The sequence below is a fragment of the Colias philodice genome, chromosome 3 (genome assembly GCF_061535455.1).
Source record: "Colias philodice isolate Cphi_HAF_F1 chromosome 3, ilColPhil1 Martin Lab GWU primary, whole genome shotgun sequence".
NCBI lineage: Eukaryota > Metazoa > Arthropoda > Insecta > Lepidoptera > Pieridae > Colias > Colias philodice.
Window position 1 is genome coordinate 8,167,460 of NC_143088.1, and position 27,330 is coordinate 8,194,789.

Here is a 27,330-nt window from a genome sequence, read left to right on the forward strand (position 1 = left end):
ATCGAAAAATTGAAATCTAAATGTGGTAAGTGCAAAAATTTTATTAACATGATGATCATTAAAACCAAATTAAAACCCATAAATAGGTGTTTAATTACCAGAAATTTTTAAAATAACCCCGCTGTTGCTCAATGCAAGTGCGACATCACCGTAAAAAGTTGTCTTTTAAATGTCTGAATGCCCTTTTATCATTTTTAATGGTTTCTTCTGCTACTATGAATTTCCGGGTTATTTCGTCCAAATTGTAGCATTCTCTCAAGTAGCCGAGGTCTTTTTAGTATCCCCATTGAAACAAATCAATGGGGTTTAGGTCGAGGGACCGTGCAGGCCAGGCTTTAAGGCAGGCGTCACCAGCGCATGCGCAGGCTGCAACGACCAATCCATCTTTCAGGGTATCTTTGCCCTTTAGCCTGGCCTCGACGGTCCCCGGACATAAACCCTATTGATTTTTTTCCGTGGGGATACTACAAAGACGAGAGACTGCCACAATTTGAACGAAATAACCTGGAAATTCATAGTAGCAGAAGAAACCATTAAAAATGATAAAAGGGCATTCAGACATTTAAAAGACAACTTTTTACGGTGATGTCGCACTTGCACTGAGCAATAGCGGGGTCATTTTAAAAATTTCTGGTAATTAAACACCTTGTTATTGGTTTTAATTTGTTTTTATTAATCATCATGTTAATTCAATTTTTGCACTTACCTCATTTAGATTTCAATTTTTCGATTGAAGCCTTCTGAATAATAAAATGAAATTTTCAGGGTAGCTACCTGATAGATAGAGCAAGTTTTTAAAAGCCAAATGGAAAACTTTTTTTATGTGATTTTATTTTTTTACGGGCCCTTGAAGTGGAGAACATACTGGGTAATTTTATCTTTCTTGGCATTTTAATTCTTTTTTTTATTCCATTCAAAGATCTAACGATAGTAAATGTTACCATACTGAATTGGCCTATCTTTCAGCTTAGCACACAAAAAAAATCAAGCACCTTCCGCAATAATTGACGTCACCATGAGTGAAAATATCACCGTACTCGGCGATAGGTGAAAAATTGAAAAAAACGTCATAACTCCGAAAATACGAAAAATCGCATAACATACATGGGGGTGATTCGGATAGCCCTTTAGGTCCTCTACCTCCCAGCTTCCGTTCATCACTACTTTTTGGGACACCCTGTATACAAACGCGAACAGTGAACAGTCTCACAAGAAATAGCAATTCGAACAGTTTGGATACGTCTGCCGACTCCCGAGAGAAGATCTCTACCAAGTTTTGATTACGTTTGTCAGGCCACGTACGATCTAATTGTATTAGAAGCCGGAGATTCGATACCTGCTTGGCGTCTGCTTCAAATTACAATGGATAAGTGTTTAAACTCTTGAATATACTATTATTTCAAAATGGCATTTTATTATAAACTAGCGACCCGCCCCGGCTTCGCACGGGTGCAATGCTGATACTAAATACACTACAGAAAAATTGTGAACGTTGTATAGGTATAAAAATATAGCGGCCCGCTCCGGCATCGCAATTCGCACGGGTATAAAATACATAGCCGGGCGGCCGCAAACGCTACGTCCCGCAATTTTTAAATCTGTAATATCTTCGAAAATATTCACTTAAATCATGCGGTGTAAAGGGCCATATAGATCTATATTAAATGAACAATGTATCCATGGTATTTAATTGCTTAAGGATTAATGCTATATTGGTTAAAATCGCTTCGAAAATTAGCCATTATTTGTCGTAAAAAGTAAATGACAAAAAAAAGTTATTGTGGGTTATCCATAAGAGATAGACATATACCATCGCGGACTTTTCTGTAGACCTTTTCAATGTGTATAATACTTAGTACATTATTTTGATAAAACTCGTAGGGTTCAGCCTGCGTTTGCAATGTAAGCGGAATAAATGTAATTTTTTACGACATCACATTAGAAACCTCAAAAATAACAGTACTTCTCCACTACTTAATGGATCTTATTATACATATAAACCTTCCTCTTGAATCACTCTATCTATTAAAAAAAACCGCATCAAAATCCGTTGCGTAGTTTCAAAGATTTAAGCGTACAAAGGGACATAGGGACATAGGGACATAGGGACAGGGAAAGCGACTTTGTTTTATACTATGTAGTGACTAGCGACCCGCCCCGGCTTCGCACGGGTGCAATGCTGATACTAAATACACTACAGAAAAATTGTGAACGTTGTATAGGTATAAAAATATAGCGGCCCGCTCCGGCCTCCGGCATCGCACGGGTATAAAATACATAGCCGGGCGGCCGCAAACGCTACGTCCTGCAATTTTTAAATCTGTAATATCTTCGAAAATATTCACTTAAATCATACGGTGTAAAGGGCCATATAGATCTATATTAAATGAACAATGTATCCATGGTATTTAATTGGTTAAGGATTAATGCTGTATTGGTTAAAATCGCTTCGAAAATTAGCCATTATTTGTCGTAAAAAGTAAATGACAAAAAAAAGTTATTGTCGGTTATCCTTAAGAGATAGACATATACCATCGCGGACTTTTCTGTAGACCTTTTCAATGTGTATAATACTTAGTACATTATTTTGATAAAACTCGTAGGGTTCAGCCTGCGTTTGCAATGTAAGCGGAATAAATGTAATTTTTTACGACATCACATTAGAAACCTCAAAAATAAAAGTACTTCTCCACTACTTAATGGATCTTATTATACATATAAACCTTCCTCTTGAATCACTCTATCTATTAAAAAAAACCGCATCAAAATCCGTTGCGTAGTTTCAAAGATTTAAGCGTACAAAGGGACATAGGGACATAGGGACAGGGAAAGCGACTTTGTTTTATACTATGTAGTGATGCCATTTATGAAGACACCATGTATTTTTTTAAACATAGAATACCTACTAGTGTAGTTCCTACTTTTATTTCATCATTTTCGTAAACCAGATCCAAAACAAGTCTATTATTTAAATTCAGTCTCTTGTCAATAAATTTAACTCAGTAAATGTTATTTCCGATGAAACAAAAATAATGCCTCACAAAGACTTTCCTTATTTTTTATCAGGTATCTGATTATAAAATAGATTTGAGATATTACGACATTTGTTGGCGCGAGAAAATAACAAACTTTAAATTGAGGAATTTTTGTGACACTATTATAACTATTTTTAGTTATAGAATACTTCTATATAGATTTAAATAGTTTTAGCAAGATTCAAAGATATCAAAATCGTCGCCTTACTCCATGACGTGACGGTATTACCATGACGCGACCTTGAAATTATACTCTCAACGCGCCTTTTACTTAAAAAATATAAGATTCAGTGATAAAATTAACTTACGCAAGCACTTTCCCCTCATATTCCAGGAAGCGTCGCAGGGCGTCGTTATGCGCGGTGGCCCGTTGGGGCGGCTGCACTGACTTCCACCGCTCCTTCTTTTTGTACGGGTCTTCCGGAAGATCCTCCTCCTTCGACAGTTCCACGCCTTGAGACTGCAGCCATTCCTGTTAACAGTCGACTGTCAGAGTACTTCTATGTGTATGACAATAATTGTAGTGAATTATTAGAAGGAATTGCTCTATCATATCGTGCTATGGTATCCCCATATTTTTCTTTGCGTATACTCTCTAACGGAAATAATATAATCGATATCTTTGAACATATTTTTTTATAAAATACTTGCTGTAGCGTATGTTTGAAATTTGCAATAGCGCGTTTTATAATTTATGCAATAGTAGTTAGTAGAAAAAATGAAAGAAATACTCTACTTTTCTATTCTTTGAGAGCCTCGAGTTAGGTTTCTTTGAGTATTTTGCAGGCAATGAGAAGTAACCATCGTATATTATGGAGATTTCATCGTTATTTTATGTATTTTGGAATCGGAGAAAAAGAAGTAAAAAAACTTGTTACGTTTTGTACCCATAAATAAACACCATTCTACAATCAAATAACTAACTATGAGATATCAATGCGTAGGTATTTGTCCCATCTGTTTGAACATAGTATATTGAAAATCAATTATTCGATTGAATCTACGCTTTATTCTCTAAGATAATGGCGGTATATAACCAACCCATCCAGTTTTTATTTTCGGCAGATTCACCATGAGCCTCCGTGGCGCAATTGGCTAGCGCGTTCGGCTGTTAACCGAAAGGTTGGTGGTTCGAGCCCACCCGGGGGCGTCTAATATTTTTTATTAAATTTTACTCAAAAAGCAAAAGTCTACACACATAATACAATATCTTTTTAAATATTTTTGCGTATACTCTCAGTATAGGTATTTCTTTCAACATACGAAGGAAATAAAGTTTAACTTCCTCTCGTAATCATTATAGATACTGATATTCTCTCTTAGCACATCTGTCAGCTGGTATAAAGTAAAATAATAATAAAGTATTTTAATATAATACATATGACTTTCCTATTTACACTGGACATTTAGACCGGACTCTCAGTGGAGTTTCGTTTGCAAAAATCGCGGACCTAAATCTGACTTCTGATATATATTGTATAGATCCCAGACATCCTATAGACAGATGTTGCCAACCAGTTTTGTGGTCCCCCTGCCCGCACCCCGGTAATTAAATATGGCATACAAAGAAAAAAATAAAAATTTCCAAAACATGCCGCGTGGGGTATCAAATGAAAGAGCTTATTGAGTAGATCACGAATATATAGCATACTATAACATTTCTTACACTTTCTCTAAGATTTTTTAGAAAATTTACGAAAATGGTCCATTTTTGAGTTAACTTTAAACCACTATAGATTGAAAACTCATGAATATATTTTTTAAATTATTATTTTAAATAATTAACAATAGTCCATTGTTTACGATTCAATATTTCGTACAGTGAAATAGTTGCATGGGGGAGTGGGGGGAGCATTCAAAGATGGCGAGTATATTTTCAAGTTCATATAGTATATAGTTATTTTCATCAAATCCACCACATAGCTCACTTATATTATATTACGAACTATTGAATCATAAACAATGGACTATTGTTAATTATTTAAAATAATAATTTAAAAAATATATTCATGAGTTTTCAATCTATAGTGGTTTAAAGTTAACTCAAAAATGGACCATTTTCGTAAATTTTCTAAAAAATCTTAGAGAAAGTGTAAGAAATGTATATAGTATGCTATATATTCGTGATCTACTCAATAAGCTCTTTCATTTGATACCCCACACGGCATGTTTTGGAAATTTTTATTTTTTTCTTTGTATGGCCATATTTAATTACCGGGGTGCGGGCAGGGGGACCACAAAACTGGTTGGCAACATCTGTCTATAGGATGTCTGGGACCTATACAATATATATCAGAAGTCAGATTTAGGTCCGCTATTTTTGCAAACGAACATCTCCTTGGAGCCTGCTCTAATTAGCAGAGTCATATTGCGTGCAACCAATAATAATCAGCCTAGAAGAAGAAAAATACGCAAAAGGATAACAACAAACCGCCATCAGGGACAAAATCAGTAAATGGTAAAACCAAGGGTAAAACCGGCCCTTAATTTTATATTGCATTGCATACAAAAACAAGGCATCATTTTATAACTGAAAATAGTTCCTACTTATAAAGTTATAATTTTTTGGTAATACTATAACATTCATTTAATCAACTAGACTTTTTAGGGTTTGTATCGTCAATTTCGTCAGTTAATAGAAAATTTAATCATCACCGGTTTGGAAAGCAGTTTCTACTGAAAAGAACTCCGAAGAAATAAAAAAAAAATATATTTTAAGTAATTAATTTCAAAATGAAACTAAAAAAAGAAATAAAATAGCAGATTTGTTTAGAATCAAATTCTTCGCTTCGCTCACACAAAATAATAAAAAATATATTTTACATGATTTCATTGATTTGTTTGAAAAATAAACGAACTTCCGATAAGAAACATCAAACATTTTCTACGGGTAGGTTGCCTCCACATTGTTTAGTCCTTTTATATAATTTGTACAAATTGTGACGTTGGACACACAGATAAATAATATATACTCTGTTGGACATATATTTTATGGCAGCCTTTTTGGTGGATGTGTGTTTAGAAGTAGGTACATTTCTTTTGATAAAATACACAGGAAACAGGCAAAAGAAGCTTTTAGGGCGTTTTTTTTTTAATTTTGCTTTTGTATTTTACAATTTAAATAGACGCAAACAATCCTCACACAAACTTAGCATATTTTATGTACTAGGCGTCATTCCTTGCTTTTCCCTGTATAAGTGTTATTAATTATTATATTATTAGATGTGATTTTTCTATCAAACATAACTCTTGGCCTATGAGTACTCTATGAGTTGCGAAAGATCATGGTCTATAATCACAACAAGACTATTTATAAACATTGTTCTTTAAATTCAAATTCAAATTAATTTATTTGCCAAAAAACATGGTACACATAGATGTTAACAATTGAGTTCCAGCATGTTCAGCCGTTATTAACAGCATGCAAATTATGTCACTTAATTATAAATCAAAATTTCATTTATTATTTTCATTATCATTACATTTCACATTCTACAATTATTATTAACAAAGTCAATCAATCAAAGTCAAAATTTAAACATTTTAATTTCAAATATGACCATATATATTTTGTATAAGTTAAGCATTTAACGTTTATAAGGAGCAAGTTATTTTAACCGGAAATATGCTTGTAAATCAGAAAAGGTGTTCGTAATATCATTGTATATATAAATTCTGTGTTTTAGTTTTTTAAAACTTCTACACTTAAAATACGTGTTACTAGAAATATGTACCTATTTCTTAAAAGAAACTACTGCTTTAGAATCTGTATCATTTACAGCTCAATAAAGTACTTACATATTTATTACATATTTAGAGAACCTCTTACCGCTTACCGTGTTCAACTCTGTATATTATGTAAATAAGTAAGTTTTTCTATAAGTAAATATACATTCAAGGCTACTTATGATTTATAATCTTATAATACGTAGTAGGTTTTATTTGTACAAAAGTCATATTATTTGTTAAAGTAGTGAGAGAAGTCAGCCATATTTTAAAATTCATTTATATTCCCATTTTAATGCCATTTATTTGACATCAAAATTGAATTAAACAATAGCTTTTTTTTCTTATAACAGTGGAATTTTACTCCGAAAACCAGCTAAGTTTTTTTTTAATTACCGTTATACGGACGTATTTGGAGAACGGTTATCATTTACAAGTCGGATACCCAACGTAGCGGTAGTAAGGTGCGAGTTTATTTTCAAAATGATTGAATTATCGCTAAATAGTCCCGTTGTACAAGCATATATAGTTCATTCAACCATCCTAGCTGGCAAGTTATTATTAATGAGCATTTTGACCGCTGCAGTGCGTATAACGTTAAAAGTGTTCCCAAATCCAGAAGATGCAAGTTTTCTGAGAGGAAAAGTGAAGTTTGGTGATCCCACAGTGGAACGTGTAAGACGTGCTCATCGTAATGATTTGGAAAATATTCCAGCGTTCTGGATCCTTGCAGCTTTCTACTTGACGATCAACCCGTCTGCTGCATGGGCTATTATGTTCTTCAGGGTGTACACTGCATGCCGTATTGTGCATACCATAGTATATGTTATCCCTGTGCCACAGCCGTCGAGGGCCCTTACTTTTGGTATTGCCTATGCTATAAAGATGTGTATGGCAGCCCAAATAATTTTATACTATATAACATCGATATAGAAAACATTACTGGCAACTGTAAATAGTGGTACGAGGGGTATTGTTTTTTTTTTTAACGTAACATTACTCGGTTTCCTTGACATTGGTGAAAGTTCAACGACCTATTACGTATGTCATGTGTGTTCGTTGTTAAACATAGTTTACTCAAGCGCTTAATAAAGTTCTTATGGACACAACGTGTGTTTTTCATTTCTAGATATTTAAAAACTCTCGAACATACTAATTAGTAATTAGTAATCGCAAAGGTGTTTATCATAACACCTAATATTTACACAAAAGAAGTTCACTGACCTCAAGCAATGTCAACATAATATTTCAATGTTATCCAAATATTATCCTAGGTATGTTTTAAAGTTGTATAAAGTATCAAGTTGTGAAAACGTTAAAAGTTAATAATGTAAAATAAACATATTTTAACAAATCGTTGTAAAATGAAAACGCAAATATTGTTTTGCAACTTATGTAACATTTGTATCTATCCACTTCATATAATTATATCTCGGCTTCGAGCTCTGACATCATTCAGGCGGAGTCTCGCACGTTGATACCACGTTAATCAAGTGTTGTTACTCTTTAAAAAAGCTAGTAATATTATAAAAAAATGGTGCCTGTAACAATAGCAGAACCAGCTGTGCGTACGTTTATTTTCTACTCTGGCGTATTGGGTGCGAAAATGTTGCTCATGTCATTTTTAACTGCGAGGCAAAGATACAGGAAAAACGTATTCGCCAACGAGGAGGACGCAAAGGCAAAGAAGGGGATTGTGAAGTATGATGACCCAGACGTCGAGAGAGTTCGGCGGGCGCATTTGAATGACCTTGAGAATATTCCTGTATTCTGGGTCCTGGGAGCATTGTACTTGACGACAGGTCCATCTGCAGCTACGGCAATCACGTTGTTCCGGGTTTATGCCGCTGGTCGCATTTTACATACAATAGTGTATGCTGTTACACCTATACGTCAGCCGGCTCGGGCCATCGCATTTGGAATACCTATGTTAGTATCGCTGTTCATGGGGGCAAAGGTTGCAACACATTACTTGGCAGATATGTAAATATATTATGTACTTGAAAACGGTCAAGCAGCATTTATAAAACATGTGATTTGTGATATGTGAAGTTTTATTATTTTGCTTTATTCTACAATGCTCTAGAATTTCATAGACATAGAAAACTAAGATTTTTTTATATTATTAGTTATTAATTATTATATAGTTATTAAATGTTGTGTTTATCATTCTTCTATTAATTATTTTTTGCCCTATGCCCTACCTGTGAAGATGGAATAAATTCAGAACAACTAAAATAATTAAAACATTATCAAGAAATATAAGGGTCGATAGTAGTCTGATATTATCTTTATTATCTAGGTATCAGTTATCACGACCTGATAACATTACTCATAATATAGGTAACTTATCTAGAATCAATACTTGAACGGTTTATACAGAATTATTATTGTTATTCGTAACAGTTGTTACCTACATATAAATAAACCACTACATATTATCAAAGCTTCTATTTTAAATTTAGAAATATAGGTAACAAACTTGTAATGTACCTATAACTAAATGATATAAACACTTGAATTAATTTATTTTTAAAGGTTTACTAAGCATCAAGGTTATTAACGACCGACGCGACGTGGTTTTATGATAAAACAAGCACCATCAGTCAGTTATTATTTTTTTTAATAGTCGTTGTGGACCTTAATGACTGGTTTAATGATAATCTCTATTCTTTTATATTGTTAACTACATACCTACCCAATTATATTTGAAAGGATTTTTGTTCAAATTATGACGATTTACCTGGAACGAAGAAGAAAGGAGCAAAAAAAGAAAGGAGCAACCTATTTAATTTATTTTTCCAAAATCAAATTAACCTGAGTACCTACTATTATATTTCACCATAAAATTACCTAAAACATTATTTTTAAAACAGGACGAACTATTATAGAGAATGACCTGAAAAGTAACAATAATACACACACAGATATTTTTTGGCAATTATCCTCATATAACTGTTATTTTACATGTCCAATAGCCAGTCAGAACTCAATAAACCTATAGTCAGTATCCTTATAGACTAGCAGATAAATAAAACGCGTTTGTTTCCCCTTGAGTTAACTTGTGACATAGAATACTTCTTGTGAGAACCATGACGCCTTTAATAGCTTCATATTTCACGCCAGTGTTTTGGGTTTGAAAATGTTATCCATGTCGTTTCTCACTGCGGTGCAGCGATTCCGTAAGAGAGCATTTGCCAATGAAGAAGACGCAAAGATTTTAGACAAGAGCGTAGTGACATTAACTGATCCAGACGTGGAGAGAGTGCGCCGAGCCCATTTAAATGATCTAGAAAGTATTCCACTGTTCTGGATTTTGGGAGGGTTGTATTTGACAACCGGCCCGTCTGCTGCTTTAGCTACAACCATTTTCCGTACATATACAGTAAGTCGTATTGTACACACCGTTGTTTACGCAATCATACCATTACCCCAGCCAGCACGTGGTATTGCATTCGATATTTCATTTCTAATTACACTTTATATGGGAGCGCAAGTTATATCACATTATATAACGAGTTGTTGAATGCTTCTTTTATTATTACCTAACAACTGGTTTATTCAAGAACAAGTTCAATGTCATTGTTTAGATTATGACCTGCTTGGAACGTATTTTAAGTAAAGATTTCTTCTATTACATACAGTTATGAAAAAAAATACCGAAAATTCGGCGAGTAGCGTTACATACACTCACAAACAAACGTAGGTCCTATCGACAACAAAAGACAACATTTTAATAATAATAATCATTGTTTTGGATTATAGGTACTGTTTTTGTAAAAGCCCTAAGTATAATAATTATTTTTTAATATATCTTTCATGTACAGACACCGTTCGTCAACGGTTTAATTATATGTACTTAATTATATATATTTTTATCATTACTTTTAGTTTATTAATGATAAAATATCTCTCCAGTTTATATTATCATCCTCTGTGCTTCGAGTGCTGACATCATTTAGACATAGACTCGCACAGTAATATAACGTTTACCTCTCAGTCCGTGTTGATATATTTTAGTCTTTGGAAAACCAGTTTTAATATCACAAAATGGGGCCTCTATCATTATCTGAACCCGCCGTCCGTTCTTTTATTTTCTACTCTGCAGTGTTGGGTCTGAAAATGTTGTTCATGTCATATTTAACTGGTAAGCAAAGATTCAAGAAAAACGTATACGCCAACGTGGAAGATGCAAAAGCAAGGAAGGGAACAGTGAAGTATGACGACCCAGACGTCGAGAGAGTTCGGCGGGCGCATTTGAATGATATTGAGAATATACCTGTTTTCTGGGTCTTGGGAGCATTGTACTTGACGACGGGTCCGTCTACTTTTATTGCAACAACATTATTTCGGGTGGTTGCCGCGTGTCGCATCTTATATACAATAGTATATGCTGTTAAGCCCATACCTCCACCGGCTCGGGGCATCGCATTTGGAATACCTTTGTTAGCCTCGGTGTACATGGGGGCAAACGTTGTATTATACTTCCTGTTGGATCTATAAATATGCACTTTAAAATGGTGAAGGAGTATTTGTTAAGACTATGTGAGTGATGTAGTTGTATTATTGCACTTTTTACTGCAATGGTGTTGTATTTACTTGAAAAGACGTTGTTTTATATAATTGTTTACTGAATAAATTTGATTTTTTATATCATTTCATTGTATTTATTTGTCCTCAAGAATATCTATAAAGATTGTTACAAGTTCATCTGCGTAGGAAATGGTTGCAGATTGTTGAAATCAAATTCAAACGTAAATTTTTCGTCTAAAAGATACCTGGCTTTGAAAAAAATACCTTCAGGGGAGAGGCTTATCGCTTATGGAGAGGGAAGTCTTATAAATATTTTAAAGTATGACTTTAAAATATTTATAACACTTTAACAAAAATATTCATATAACACGTAGAAGATTTCATGAATTTCCATCTTCCAGTGCATTTACATCAAACGAACATAGAGCTAGAGTAAGGGCATCCTATCCTATTCTTTTAGTGTAAACGAAAACTCGTACCTATTCAGTGTTGTTCAATATTAGAACATATAGTCCGGGATACATCGCCCATTTTTGCAAGTGATTACTATCAAGCTAATTTTTCGTGAGTAGCTTTATTTTGATGAGATGCCCAATAATTTCATGTACGAAACTCTCGATTGTGGTAGCTTACGGAGATAACAAGGATAAAAATTTTTGATTTGACGGTTCTCAAATATTTATTACGCAATTTGTAGGACAATATGTCTGTTGAATTAAATAAGTATTAAATAAGTGAAAATAAAAAAATCAGCTGGTTAGTAATCATTTATGATGACTTCGTTATCGATACACATTGGAAAGGGGGACTCTTTGATCAAACCATAGATTTTGTAGCACAAATATTTTTTCGAATAATTTAGATAATTATCTTGAGAATGAACAAAAAAAAACATTCAGTTAGTAATTAATATTTGAGAACCATCAAATCAAAATATTTTATCCTTGTTTCCTCTGGTAGCTACCACAATCGAGAGTTTTGTACATGAAATTATTGGGCATCTCATCATAATAAAGCTACTCACGAAAAATTAGCTTGATAGTAATCACTTGCAAAAATGGGCGATGTATCCCGGACTAATAACATATAATCTTTTCGAACGCACTAAGAACAACGAAAGAATTCTCTACGCTTGACATAGGGCTGACTTTTCAATCCTTGGATAAAACTTATTCGTCGAATAATGTATAAAACTACCGTTTTAAAAACGTATTCTATAATTGCCCGTATTTGACAGTTTACGTGATATTTTAATATTATCGTGTAATACTTTATTGGACGGATAAGTTTTATCCAAGCATTGAAAAATCGGCCCATAGTGGAGTTAAATTTAGCATTCGCTCGTTTGATGTAAATGCACTTTTCCGCATATTCATGAATACTCTCCATACAATTATTGTCATGTAGGCTCTCTGGATACTTTTTTGCATCAGTTTTAAATTTAGTAAGTACTTCTTTTTTAACCTCTTTAATCTTTATTCATATGAGGAGTTTTATTATAAAGCGTACTTACCTGTCTAGATATACCTTGTGCTCTGATTTTTTTTTAGTTTGGAAAATGTGTCATTAAGGTATTATTTTTTAAGGCTGCACTTAAAAAACAGATAAATATTATATGATGTAGAACTGATTTATATTATTTTATAAGTTACGATTACTTACAACAATAATAAGTGAGTCATCAAATGATTATACATATATTAGACGTTAATCTATAATACATTATTGTAACTATAGCAAAAACATTAAAAACAAATGACAAACAATAATTCATAATAACATAAACTAAATGAATGCAAGATAATTAACAATTATAAATATTATTTGATCAAATAAGTAGATTTTACCTTAGCACACCTTCGGAGGTTGTTAATTGTTGCGGTGTTTTTACATTTTTGTACATCGATAATCTCTTGGGTTTTCAATTGATTAACATGATTAGTAAATATAGAGATTAATCTTTTTCAGCACTTTCTTTCAAACGCAACCTTTTTAATGAAAATTAATTAACTAAACTTAAATAGAAATCAATACACTTTTCCAATTATATCCCACACGCCACTGTAATTTTTATCACTTGTTTATTTTAGTAAAAGCCACCCCTACATTAATTAGGCATCATATAGGTACCACGTATGGTATCGAAAAAATAATAGAGAGCCCCCTTCGTTATTTGGAGTAAAGTAATCATGACATGGCATTTTTTACTCTGTCTAAAAACAGAACGGTAAATTGTGTCATGTCATTGTTTAGAAACTCCGTTAAAATATTATGCAACTTATATGGCTATCATGTGTATCCATCCAATTGATAATATTATGATCCTCTGTGCTTCGGGCTCTGTCATCATTTAGGCGAAGACTTGTACATTAAAACAACGTATCGAGTGTTGTTACGATTTTCTGTGTGGACAAACTACGAATATTATAACAAAATGATGTCTCTTACATTAGCAGAACCCGTCGTGCGTACATTTATTTTCTACTCTGGCGTTTTGGGTCTGAAAATGTTTTTCATGTCATTTTTGACCATGACGCAAAGAGTCGGGAAAAACGTGTACGCCAACGAGGAAGATGCAAAGGCAAGGAAAGGTACTGTGAAATATAACGACCCGGACGTCGAGAGAGTTCGGCGGGCGCATTTGAATGACCTTGAGAATATTCCCGTTTTCTGGATCCTGGGAGCATTGTACTTGACGACGGGTCCGTCTGCATTTATAGCCTCCACGTTATTCCGGGTGTTTACTGTGTGTCGAATTATATACACAATAGTATACGCTGTTAGGCCCACACCTCCACCGGGGCATCGCATTTGGAATATCTGTGTTAATCTCGATTTACATGGGGGTACACGTTGTACTCTACTACTTGGCAGATATTATGTAAATATTCACTTGAAACCTTTCAAGGAGCATTTTGTATAACATTTGATGTGTGTTGCGTGTGAAATTGTATTACATATTGTGATTTACACTACAACAAAATGGTCTAGAATTTAATTGCATAAGAAAATTAAGATAATGTTTTGTATTTAATAGTTATTAAATGTTTTGTTTGTAATACAACTGTTTTATTTACCCCCATAAGTGTGTGAAGTCCCATGTCCCCAAGTGGGGTAAGGGGCAGATGCATTATACATCTGTTTCACTGATCGATTTTTCTTTAGGGACAAGTAGGTGATAAGCCTTCTGTGTCCTACTAGACCGAGAAATTATTTTCTTCGTCTCCACTGGGAATCGAACCCAGGACCCCTCGGTGCTACCGCTCGTGCGTCAACCACTGTACCAAGGAGGCGGTCAACGGTTATTTACCCCCATGAATACATAATATAAATATGCATGTATAATATATTATCAATTATATAGCCGCGGCTATGCTCTCTCTATCAAAAGAAATTCTGAATGAGATATTTCACGGCGATAAAATGTAATCTGTATCGCGATAGTGATCTATCGAGCCTCCTAAATGTAACCAGACAAAAAATCTTATCTTAAAATCAGGATTTATACATAATTTTTCTTTGGGATTGAAATTCTTCATTTTACCAATTTTACAACTTTCACCTGAACACAATGTCTAAGTTATTTTCAAATAAGCCTATTTTCGTGACATCTCGTGGTGATGGTAATATGGGGGCAATGCAGGTAAGTATGGTTAAATTGGGGATAAAAAAATATTTTTTTCTTGTGGGATATCATTCGAAAGGTCTATTTAAACCAAAGCGAGATTCATTTATAATTTGATTTAATATTTAGCAATTCAACTCGCGTTTAGCAAAATTTGGAAGAGATTGCATGATGTAGGTATCCTTAGGTTATGTGTATGCCGGATCAACACAGGCGAAGCCGGGGCAAGCGGCTTGTCCTGTACAAAAGCAAGATAATGACTTACGATTACGTACTCTATGTTTAGAATGATGAATAGACATTAATAAAGAGTAAAGACCAACAATAAGAGCGAATTATTAAGAAAAACAAGTCTTATGATCTTATCGAAGGTGGCCAGAGATCTTAATTATCATTCAAACTTTTATATAATTACTCATAATAAAATACATTATGTAGAATTAATATTTGAACATTACTTACAGTATAATATTTTTGTATTTTGAATTATATTTTTGTATTTTGAGTATTACCCCAGTCAACCCGTAGTAATGTGTTCGATATTTCATTTTGCATTTTTTTTATATCACATATTGATATACCTAGTATAATCAGTTATTGAATATTCTCTGTAATTATTATCGCTCCGGCAACTGGAGTATTCAGTACCAAGTTCAATGTCGTCGTTGTAAATTTATCAGTTTCCTACATACTACGTTTATCGGACTGCTCGTACATTTAAGAAATATTTATTTATAACGAAAATACTATTAAAATTATTATGAGAATTGTTTATTTACCACAAAATACTTGGTAAAAATTGTTTTTATGATTGATGATAAATCTAATATTTGTATTGTAGGTAGAGATAAACTACGATAACATGGCGCGCCCCTCCAAAATTCAAAACGTTTGAAAGTACATATTTGTGAAAGTATTTACAATGCACCACCAAGATTCACAACGCATGTGTGCGTAATGAGACGGCCGTCAAACAAAAACAAATCCACGGATTTGTTGCTCGACTAGTCACGCTCTAATCGCTCATTATTATTAGTAATGGCGCTGCACTGACGTATTCTATGAAAACGACACGTGCGTTGTCTTGGGCGCTCGGCAACTTATGATTAGTTGACCAACAAATCTGGACGTAAAGTAATAAAGACGAATACGTACAACTACATACAAACTCCTTCGTAAGGATGTCACTACACACATTGAAACAGTAATTTGGAGGGGCGCGCCATGTTATCGTAGTTTATCTCTACTTAGTTATAATAAAGTACATATTATTTTTTGTTTCATACGAAAGATAACAGGTACCAATGACATAATATTAAGTTCGGAGGCATATACATAGTAGCGTCTTTCCAAACTATACAAGGCCAGTACGCAACGGTGTGAAACTAATCACGTATAATTTGGAAATAACTTTTTTACAAAGTTCTTCCAATCTATACAACAGCAGTACGCAAATACTCGCGTATACTTTGTAGTGAAGTAAGTAAGAATATCGCTCCAAAATATACAGCGCCAGTACACAGTATTACAATATTATGTGTCTTTCTAAAACACACAGCGTTGGTGAAGAAAGCTGTCTATGAATCCTATATATCTCTATGAAAAAGGGTCACCTTACCGAATATCGATGGATCTTTCACCTCACTAGCAAGAGCGCGTCCCTAGTATGTCATCTGTCATCGCCAATTTGACATCACCTTTGAAGCGCTGTCATCTGCCTCTGCCGGCATAGCGTTTATGAATTCGTGCGCAATAACATCGCGCAGAATATAATTAGTATTTATCTCTTGTAAAAGTGATCAGATTAAGTTACTTTTACCTGAATAAAACACATAAAGCGTTAAATTTTAGTAGTAATTGGTTTAGGAACGGAATTAGTTCCAATATCAAACACAAAAGACCACGTTGTCGGAAGAAAATTCGAAAACCGGTGCTTTGGTATGTATAATAGTGGCGGGAACTCTTTTTCGTCCTCGGAGGACGAGAGAAGCAATGGTTCGTCACTGCCCAAGAGACCGGGAGACGAGAAATTCCGTAAGTACAATCAGACTTGTCATAACATGTCCGGACTCGTGCATAGAATTCCATGCAACACGTGGCATACATATTTTCACAGTATTTGACACAAATACATCAATATTTAGATGTAGGTAATTAATAATAAAACACAATGCATGCCTATAGTGAGATCGCTATATTATCATCGGGTTTATTTATCATACACAGGCACATTGGTTACTGTGTCAAGTATTGCTTTTAACCAGAATTGTGAGATATCGTTAGGCTACCTAGGTAGAAGGTACTTAGGTTTATGGAATCGACCGTGATCCCCTATGACTAACGAGCCCCAGCAGCAGATAGTGAGGTATCTCAATCACTTTGACCATTCAATTGTAACTACCTCAACAAAAGTGAGTACCTACTACTTACTGCCCACTACTACACATATAGTTCAAAACAATTAAGAGGTACTTATATTTTAGATAGGTACAAAACCTGTCTATCACAATATTCTAAAGAGAAGAAATTGTTAATTAACTATTATAATATAATTTACATATCTATCATGTATCAAACATGTCACATATAGATTTTACATTACTTAAGATATGATATAGAATGTATAATGTGAACAACGGTCTCACACAATTTTCAGTATGAGGTACTGATTACTACAAGTTGAGATTACCTAGTTTATGGTAAATAATTCTTAACATAAAGAGCGTGTTTTCATAGTCAATTGATACCAGAATAAGCTTTGATTCTATGGGTACTTATTTGAATAAGTATTGAAAAATCATAAGAAATAGACATTGCATATTAGGAGATGTAGATATGTTTATATACGTTATCATCATCAAGGACCCATATTTACCATATCCCCGAACAGTTGAATGATATCATTCTTGCTTATAATGTTACCGATGATAATGATGTTTATCTAGTTCCTTTCTTACTTAAGTGAAAGAGCTTGCCTTAAAATTAACACTCAGGCGTGATAAAGTTTTTATAATATCAACAGTAAAGTAACCAAAATCTTTGTATTTTTTATTTGTATCTTCTACAAAAATATGTACTGAAAATATGTACAAGGCGTCCTTAGCCATGATTAGCTTAGTATGGTTATGCTGAAAGAACTGAGTGTCCAGAAAGACACAGAAAAATATATGCCATACTTACATTCAGATATGCTTCTGGCAATAAGAGCTGATGGCTCCGCCAGGTTGATATTCAATCTGAGACACCTAAACACCTAGGTATTAACCAGGTAATTTTGATACATATCACAGGTTATAACGGTAATTAAATTTTTACAAAGCCAGGATTGGCTTGTAAAATTAGACATCATTGGTAACAGTAATGAGATTCTTCCAAGGCCAGGATTGGCTTGCACAATCAGGCATCATTGGCCTATTTTCTGCCTGCATGTTGCAGCCATTTCAAATGGTCGCGGAGACCCTACAAGCTAGAGGTGCCCTCTTTCTGTTTTATTTAAGCTATTAAGTTTGGTCTATTGAGACCGTTACAAAATTAACTTCACAGGTCTTGTAGACTGTGAGGATTTTGGAAAAGCTTGATTGGCACTACAGCCACAAAGTCCATTGCCTTCTGGTTTAGTTGGCCAATTATCTTTTGAGTCTACCATGACTAATCCAATTTAACTTCACAGGTCGCGGAGACCATGGAGGTTTTGGTAAAGCCTGATGGGCAGAACTATTCCAATTCAACTTCACAGGTCGCGAAGACCATGGAGATATTGGTAAAGCTTGATTGGCACTCCAATCACAAAAAGGGCCACAGCCCTCTGATTTAGTTAGACTATCAGGATTATTCTAATAATTTAACTTCACAGGTCTCGGAGACCATGGAGATTTTAGTAAAGCCACAGAATGAGCCACAGCCTTCTAGTAAGACAATTATCTTTTTGTCTACAAGGATTGTTCCAATTAACTTTACAGGTCCCGGAGACCATAGAGATTTTGGGAAAGCAGGTTTGGCACATCAATTACAAAATGTACATTGTAAACCTGGATACTTGTGCCTCATGTGTGATAGTAAAGAAATGTCTGTGCTATTGCTAGTCCCAAAAGCTTCAAAGATAGAGCATACTGTGGTAGTCATTAAGAGGACCATGTCTTGCACTAAATAAGAGTTGCAGACAGTTCTAGACATCTAACACTGAGAGGACTGTACAGTTGTCGCCTCCAGGTATTTCTCTAGAGTTTCGCGCACAGCAGACCAAGAGAGAAAGGCTTTCCCTCTACATGCTACACAAGACTTACGAGCTGTGGAAAAGACAACATACACAGAAATGTCATAGTCTTTGTAAAAGAACAAGTTTGTCACTTCCTAACTACAGATACCGCGGATGCGGGCTGAGTAGGACATCTGAACAGTACTTACCTGTCAGAGAAATGGAGAGGGAAGCAGGGGACTTGGCCTTAGAATTTCTGACTTATATGTAGTGTACCATAGGTATGCAATAAAAATGCTTCTGAGTAGATTGAAAGGGGCGCACATCCTGAAGCCCAAGCAACCAATCAGACTTTGGTCGCCCACATACAAAGGTTGCTAACTCTCTTAGCCCTCACAACTGAGTAACTGTACCTAGATGAGAAGTTGAGAATAACTCTTGGCACGCTTCCAGGACGCCTAAATGGCTTTTGATTTAGATTGCCTCTCAAGAAATCTACCTGTACCGGAGTGGCTTCTCCCACCTTGTACAACAGGAAATATATTTCGGAGGCTCCTGATATGGTCCATTCCGCTATCCAAAGAGGTGCTTTAGTGCCAGGGCATATTTGCCAAAGCGTGCTTCGAATTATGCGACATCTGCAGTCGTTGATGGAGCTGACGCCTAGGCTGAATATTCCCTTCCAAGGATAATCCTCCAAGTGTACTAGCGCACCTCGCACCCCGGGACCCGGGCAGATACATAGCACCCAAGGGTGGCTTATGGTTAATATAATAAATAATAATAATATACGGGCATTTCTCCGCAACTCGATGTCAAGCGCCTAAAGATGGCTTATGGTTATTGACTATTATGGTTATATATGGTTATTGACCCGGAAGTCAGGAGCACTCAGACCATTGGTGAATGGCCTTACCCCCCAACTGCTCAGTCAGAAAAGGGGGGGGGGGGGAGAAAAAAGCCCATTGTAGAGCAAAGGAGAAAGAGCAGTTAGGTAGTGGTGCCCCTCCACAGTGCCAACATATGATCCTCCAAGCAGGAGGTGACTTTCATAATGCAAAAAAAAAAAAGAAGAATGCATGTAATCTAGTACACAGAGACTCTATATAGCTAATTAAATTAAATTAATTAATTTTAATTAGCCTAGGTCTATCATAAGCAAGCTGACCCTATTCTCTCAGGAGCTCTTATGCTATTACTGGGGTCAGGCCGAGAAGCTCATGACATGAACATGACTTCTGAAGAAAATAAGATTATAACCTGACCTGAATTTGGATATAAAATGGATACAACAACATATTATCCATCAGGGGTCGGTTGTGAGGACAACCAGACACATAAATATGCCCAGTGACCCATGTGGAAAGGTTGATTCAAGTAACAAAGGACTGATTTTCAGTCTTAAAAGTAAATAATTGATTCTTATCTATAGAGGGGCGGACCCTTTAAGCTTGCAACACAAACCTTTATGTCTGGCTAGATAAGGTCCTTCCAGATCTTAAAGACAGTAGCAACCCTGTCCAGCAGTGGCTTCAAGAAGGTGGTAAGGGCACCAACCTGTTGAGGCAATGGAAGGACCATACGCATACAGTCCTTTATAAAGTTTTACTGTCAATCAGTCAATTTAGCCAGTGCCAGTGAGTCTGGTTTACTTTAAGGTAACCTTAAACTGTTAAATTAATAATTTAATTAATTGTAATTGATTTAAGATCCAAGTAATGATCAATGTGTAACAAACATGCTTAAAGCTTAAGGTACAGTTGTGTTAACATTGGTATTATAGTTATTTTATATACAGATGTTATTTACTGTAGTATTTAGCCTTAGAGGCTCCATTGTTTATCCTTGATGACATTGATCTTCCTTTGAGTTATAATTTTTAAAATGTTATTTTTATCTTATTATTTGAACTTTGATTTGTTTCAAAGATACAGAGAAATAATAAATCAGTTCTTAGGTCTTTCTAGACTTAGTTCATTAGTATTGGCTTATGATTATCTGAGGAGAATAATTTAAAATTTAGAGGATATATGGTTAGTTCTTACATGAAAGAAAAACAATTTTTGTTGTTGCTACATAACCCCCTTGTATTGTTTTTAGAATTTAAAATATAACTTTATTTTACAATACAAGAGGTTCATTTAACATTCTGAAAGGAATGAAATTTAAGTTGTTAATACTCTTAGGTATTACAATATTAACAAGATAATTTATTTTCAACATAGCGTTTGTATGTCTTTCTTCACCAGCAGATATCAAACACATCTTCACCAACGCTGTGTGTTTTAGAAAGACACATAATATTGATGTTTTGCATTAAAACAAAACATGTATTATGTGTCGAATAAAACACACAGCGTTGCAGTTTACTGCTTGCTGATGAAGATGCTATGCCGGCAGAGGCAGATGACAGCGCTTCAAAGGTGATGTCAAATTGGCGATGACAGATGACATACTAGGGACGCGCTCTTGCTAGTGAGGTGAAAGATCCATCGATATTCGGTAAGGTGACCCTTTTTCATAGAGATATATAGGATTCATAGACAGCTTTCTTCACCAACGCTGTGTGTTTTATTCGACACATAATACATGTTTTGTTTTAATGCAAAACATCAATATTATTTCCTACAGTAATGAATCGCCTTTGATGTCGCGCGATGCCGCCGCCAGCGTAGGTACTTACGCTGCCACACGAAAATACGCTAGGGTTGCAACAAATGGGAAATAAAACAATTGTGATTATTAATATTATGATGAAATCATTTATTCATATGTACATTCAAAATAATTGCGATTATTAAATCTGATGTAATTATTTGTTCATAAATATATAATTACAGATATTGCACTGCTAAATATTATTTACGTGGACACTTTATTTTTGGATGTTCTTAATTGTATATTAGGTATAACATTTAACTAAGTAATGCATTCGCATTGGGATGTACAATCTGATTAGAAAATAATGAGGACAACATATACATAGCTTTCATTTTAATTCAACAGATACAATTAATACAATATTTCTGAAATATTGTTTCCTTCTGGGATTTCAATGTAGATTTACATCCGTAAACGGAACAGTTTGTGCGCGCCATAATAGAATATGTAAGTACCTATGTATAATAAAATTATTACACAAAAAATACGACTGCGTCATCCTTTCGCGCTAGGTAAAGCAAACTAAGCGTGTTTGCTTTACGCGGCCCGCGTCGCCCGACCCCCGCCAGTTCCCCTCCGTTTCTCTGCACAAGTACATTCGTCGCACTACTGTAGGAAATATGGTAATACTGTGGCCAGTACGCATGCGGACTAATCGTGTATGTTTCGGAGTAAGCGCGGCGTCTTTCCATTGCTCGCGTTTATATTATTGTATTGCTGTTTTGAAATCTATTATTAAAATGCATGTGTATTGTGTATGTAATGTTGCGTACTAATCGTATATTTTTTGTATCGAGGATGCTTGTGTCTTCGTTCCCGACTATACTGCACGACTTACAATTGACAATAGTGCTAAAATGTAAGAATCTAATAAGTCCAGAAGAAGACGGTGGCTCCTATTTTTGTGTAGTTAAAAAAAAAACACGAACCTAACCTAACCCATAGGTAACCCTTATTTTTATCTGTTACCTATTTATTTTTCTACGCTTACCTAATAATATTTTTATTCCATATTTTCCTGAATCAATCAAGAAGAATAAAAGTAGATAGATATAGCAAGCGTAAGTGGTGTAGTAGTAGGTATATTTAGTTATATTTTGCGTACTGATCGTGTAGGTATAGTTTGGAACGAAGACGCAAGCATCCGCGTTAGGCCGGGACTCCACCAAAGCAGAGATGTGTGCGGTGTGCTGTGTGCTGTGCGAGAAGAGATGTTTTTCAGCTCGCGGGACTCCACCAAAGCGGAGATGTGTGCGGTGTGCTGTGTGCTGTGCGAGAAGAGGTGTTTTTCAGCTCGGGTGCGGGGCGTTGAGTGGCGTTGAGTGCGCGCGCGGGGTTCTGCGGGTTGCTAGCGGGCGAGAGGGGGGAGGGTGACATCGCTCACTGCACGCCGCTCACATCTCTCGTCTCCACTGCGCGTCGTCCGCGCACAGCTCACATCTCCGCTTCCATCGCGACATACAAATATTACACATCTCCGCACAGCGATCTCCACTGAAGCTGAGCGGAGAGGAGACGTGTCAATAACTCAATTCTATTGGTTGTTTAAAAAACATCTCCTCTCCGCTCGTCTCGTCTCCGCTTTGGTGGAGTCCCGGCCTTACAAAGTATACACAATCAGTACGCAAAATTCGTGTATATATTGTAATAACAAACTTAAAAACAGCATTACAAAGTATACACGAGCAGTTTCCTATGGTTGCGTTCTGGCTATGTATAGTTTGGAAATACGCTACATAGTATTGTACAAGTAATTTCAATATTGATGTATTTTACAAGAATATCCATTGCAAAAAGATTAAAAAAAGCAATTGTCATCATTAGTCTATTATTCCTTTTTTTTTGAATCAGTGATTAGTTATCAAAACTTTACACCTACCTACACTTTATTTTTCCCTTGTATGACTCAAAATGACGATGCAGATTTTTGTTTGGTCATCTATAAAATAAATTATCCGTATGCCTTATTGCATTTTATTGTGAAATACATCCGTAATATTTCTTTTTATTCCTTATAGATGGATAGGAAGTCAATATTCATGAAAATCGTGTTAACATACCTCTTCTTAAAATAATACTTCCACATCACACATGATATAAGCTACATGTATTTACTTTTACACACTAGCTAACAAGTAACACACTTTATAGGTAACATAGTTTATTGGCTAGCCGTCCGCGTCGTGGACAATATAAAAACCACCCAAGCTATTCCTGGGCTATAAACACATTTAATTTAAGCCCGTCGACCTCACTTTTGGCTTTATTCTAAAAGCCATTCGAAGGTTTTACGGCATCCATTCGTTTCACATTATAGCTCTGTTAATGCGAAAAAGAATCACATTTTGAATATAGAGCGCAGTAGGTATAGATTATTATTATACACGCATTCCAGGTTTATAATATCTTTCATAAATATATATGGATATATTACTCGTAACACGTTTATATTTGATTACACACGAGATGGCATCCTAGTATAATTTTATTTTATGTCTAGGTTCCGGAGCTGGCAAAGGAATTGCGCGTCACCGGAATCATTGCAGTTAAGTTTAGGAAATAACTTTTAGGTAGCGATATATTCACGCGAATACCTTTAAATATTACAAAGGTCTAAAAATTAAAGCATATCAATGTAATTTCGATTACTACCTATCATATTATCAATACAACAAATAGGTATAATATTTCTCAACTTCTCAAAGCACAGAGCAAGTAGGTACCTAATATAGGTATTCTGAAAGTAGCAATCATTTACATGTGATGATGAGATTTTGAGAGTGAAGGATCAGGACAAGGCGAAATAAATATGTTGAACTTTTCAACAAAGTACTTAGTACTTACATACAGGCTGCTACAAATTTTCTCGGATTTACAGTTTACTACACAATATTATGAGACAATGAAATTTCTTATCTTCATAGAAAATGCAATTTTGCGAAGCGTAGTTAAATTCTATGAACATAATATACTTTGAAAGTATTATTCACGAGTCTTGAATATTGTGAATAACAGAAAATTATGTAATAATTCGAAACCCATAATAATAAAACAAAAATAAAAACATCAATGAATTTGTCTTCGTTAACCGAGACCTAAAAAATAAAAATATGGAAAAAAATTTAGAAACCAAAGGAATACAATCGAAGTAGGTGTGTAGGTAGGTTACAATCGAATTCGTCGATCGAAAACAACCGGCACGGATTGATTGATGTAACGATCGTGTACATTCCACCGCATTGTACTAAATGGGTACCTACATACCTACATCGTATAAGTAGTAAACATACTCAATTATTTTCTTGAAATAAATCGAGCAGTCAATATGATAAAAAGTTAAGTTTATCAGGAGCGACATACTTAATCATTTTGTGATTAAGCTCTAAAAATAAAGATTAAAAAAATCAACCTAAAAGTACAGTATAATTTAAAATATCGTAACTACTACTAGTAGCAAGTCAATAACAAACAAATTAGAACGATACCTACTATTATCTCAATGGATACCTATTAATTAATTAATTGAAAAAGTAAGTTAATGTCAGATAATTAATAATGATAGTAATAATTTATAGTCGTTTATCCATTGAAACACCCTAACCTACCAAAATTAGGAGAATAAAATAGTAAATACATATTATCACAATAAACACTCGTGACACTTACGTCAGTTTGACAGCTGTTACAAGTTTGTTAGTGCTCGGTATTCGCATTTAACATAACCTAAAACCTACCATATAGAATATATTCACATAAAACCTTTCGCAAAACCAACGACCCTGAGGTAAGATATTCCATTATTATTTAATATTAAATTCATAAAAAGTAATAAACACTTACTCGCACATGATATTATTATTCGGCTAAATTGCAAACATGTATCCATTTATTCCTCTGAGTGTATCCATCTCGCGTCTATTGCTATCTTCGTAGACAGAGAATCCAATAGACACCGGCAATGCGTGTCGCAGAAAGAGATAAAAAAGAATACGTCACAATATTTAGGGTTACCATGTGAGGGAAAATTTACCCCGCAATTTGTAAGATACAAATCTCTCTATCATTATTCACATAACATAAGTGGATAATAATGAGATATCCACATTACTTACATGTTTATACTAATTTATACTAATATTATAAAGAGGAAATGTTTGTAATTATGTATGTATGTATGTATGGTTTTCACGCATAAACTACTGGACCGATTTCAAAAATTCTTTCACCTTTAGAAAGCTGCATCTTCACTGAGCAACATAGGCTATATTGCATTTTCAAAAAAATTAGATATCCTTTCCAAAAATGCAATAATATTATATCCTTAATAAAAATTCTGTCATCGCGTGCGCTGCGCAATCTATTGAAAATAGAACAAATAAATGTTCTACGGTATTATAGAATGGACCAATATCTACAAGAAAGTCCGGAGCCTAGCATTTGACCAACAGGAGTGGAGCCACGCGGGTGAAACCGCGGAGCGCAGCTAGTATATTATAAACATATTACTTTTATATGGGTAATACATATTATGTATATACACATACCTATCACTACATAGTATAAAACAAAGTCGCTTTTTCTGTCCCTATGTCCCTATGTATACTTAAATCTTTAAAACTACGCGACGAATTTTGATGCGGTTTTTTGTAATAGATAGAGTGATTCAAGAGGAAGGTTTTATTATACATATAATTATTATTATATAATTTATTATGTTTTAGACAAAGCGGGCGAAGCCGCGGGTGGAAAGCTAGTATATTATATAATATGAATATATATCATTATCATAATCCCATATTAAAATGTGTATGTAATGATAATGTAGATGAAAACTCGATTGTTTATTTTTTAAAGTGAAACTTTTATTACATCGTCTCAAACTTTTTGGTCTGTGTAGCGCATGTCGCGTGTATCGCGGCTGCCGAGTAGGTATACCTACTCGGCAGCCGACCGACACGCGACATGCGCTACACAAAGCAGTGTTCGGAACCGTTCGAACAGTTTCACTTTTACCGTGGTTTCATAAAACCACACAACATTTTTATAAAATACGATATTTTGTTTTATTTTTCATAAAAAAAAATAAAAAAAAAATAAAATAATGTTTATTTTCGTAAGTATTAACAGATGTACACACGTTAATTATATTGACCGACCCGCGAAGGCGCAAAAAAAAAACGAAATTTACTTAATAATAATTTATTGTAATAAAAAAATTACATTTAAATTATCTCTAACTTAATTAACTACGTCCTTCCGGTTCAATGTTGGAACCAAGAGTGTCCATTGTCTTCGGCGGGGCAGCGTCGCGGTGGTGGTGATTGCCGTAATACTTTCTAACCTTCGGTTTTGGTTTCCAATCTGTTCATCCTGTAGCTACAATCCAAATTTGTCGTAAATTATCCGGTTCAGGAAAACTGAAACAAGCCATAAAATATTTCAGATATTTAATTAAATACACACTGCAGAATATATATTATTATTTCCCATAATAGTGGGTAACAATTTGTAGAAAAGTTGGCAACACAAAATTTTTTAGGTTAAAATTTATAATT

The 27,330-nt window shown here is 34.7% G+C and overlaps 4 protein-coding genes, 1 long non-coding RNA gene, 1 other non-coding gene and 3 pseudogenes across 12 annotated transcripts in view; 8 read left to right on the forward strand and 1 right to left on the reverse strand.

Moving 5' to 3' along the window:
- Positions 1 to 27,330, reverse strand: part of LOC149489815 (EF-hand domain-containing protein 1-like) — a 48,546-nt gene that overhangs the window by 14,711 nt on the left and 6,505 nt on the right. The window contains exon 4 of the mRNA XM_089714616.1: positions 3,344 to 3,507. Within this exon, the coding sequence (XP_089570742.1) occupies positions 3,344 to 3,507 (164 nt within the window). The remainder of the gene's footprint in view (positions 1 to 3,343; positions 3,508 to 27,330) is intronic.
- Positions 4,112 to 4,185, forward strand: TRNAN-GUU (transfer RNA asparagine (anticodon GUU)). The gene has a single exon. It is a non-coding gene; the product is annotated as a tRNA-Asn (tRNA).
- Positions 7,141 to 7,870, forward strand: LOC149489817 (microsomal glutathione S-transferase 1-like). The gene has a single exon (XM_089714571.1). It carries the CDS (start codon positions 7,245 to 7,247, stop codon positions 7,692 to 7,694), a length of 450 nt encoding a protein of 149 aa, XP_089570697.1. The 5' UTR covers positions 7,141 to 7,244; the 3' UTR covers positions 7,695 to 7,870.
- On the forward strand, positions 7,975 to 8,932 carry LOC149489818 (microsomal glutathione S-transferase 1 pseudogene; annotated as a pseudogene).
- On the forward strand, positions 9,729 to 10,874 carry LOC149489819 (microsomal glutathione S-transferase 1 pseudogene; annotated as a pseudogene).
- On the forward strand, positions 10,786 to 11,391 carry LOC149489820 (microsomal glutathione S-transferase 1-like). Its single transcript, XM_089714570.1, has one exon. It carries the CDS (start codon positions 10,812 to 10,814, stop codon positions 11,262 to 11,264), a length of 453 nt encoding a protein of 150 aa, XP_089570696.1. The 5' UTR covers positions 10,786 to 10,811; the 3' UTR covers positions 11,265 to 11,391.
- On the forward strand, positions 13,400 to 14,324 carry LOC149489821 (prostaglandin E synthase-like; annotated as a pseudogene).
- LOC149489822 (uncharacterized) lies at positions 16,457 to 22,838 on the forward strand. Of its 6 annotated transcripts, none has more exons than XR_016318337.1 (2): positions 16,457 to 16,953; positions 21,367 to 22,838. It is a non-coding gene; the product is annotated as an uncharacterized LOC149489822 (long non-coding RNA). The 6 variants fall into 6 exon arrangements; XR_016318339.1 differs by having other exon boundaries at positions 21,472 to 22,838; XR_016318340.1 differs by having other exon boundaries at positions 21,480 to 22,838.
- LOC149489823 (uncharacterized) overlaps positions 25,437 to 27,330 on the forward strand; it is a 105,200-nt gene continuing 103,306 nt past the window's right edge. The window contains exon 1 of one of the 2 annotated variants that reach the window (XM_089714593.1): positions 25,437 to 25,559. The gene's annotated coding sequence lies outside the window, so the exon portion shown is untranslated. The remainder of the gene's footprint in view (positions 25,560 to 27,330) is intronic. The other variant, XM_089714594.1, reaches the window with a different exon arrangement.

What these genes read in the sequence shown, in the direction of transcription:
- LOC149489817 (XM_089714571.1), top strand. Translation starts at nt 7,245, where the DNA reads ATGATTGAATTATCGCTAAATAGTCCCGTTGTACAAGCATATATAGTT.
- LOC149489820 (XM_089714570.1), top strand. Translation starts at nt 10,812, where the DNA reads ATGGGGCCTCTATCATTATCTGAACCCGCCGTCCGTTCTTTTATTTTC.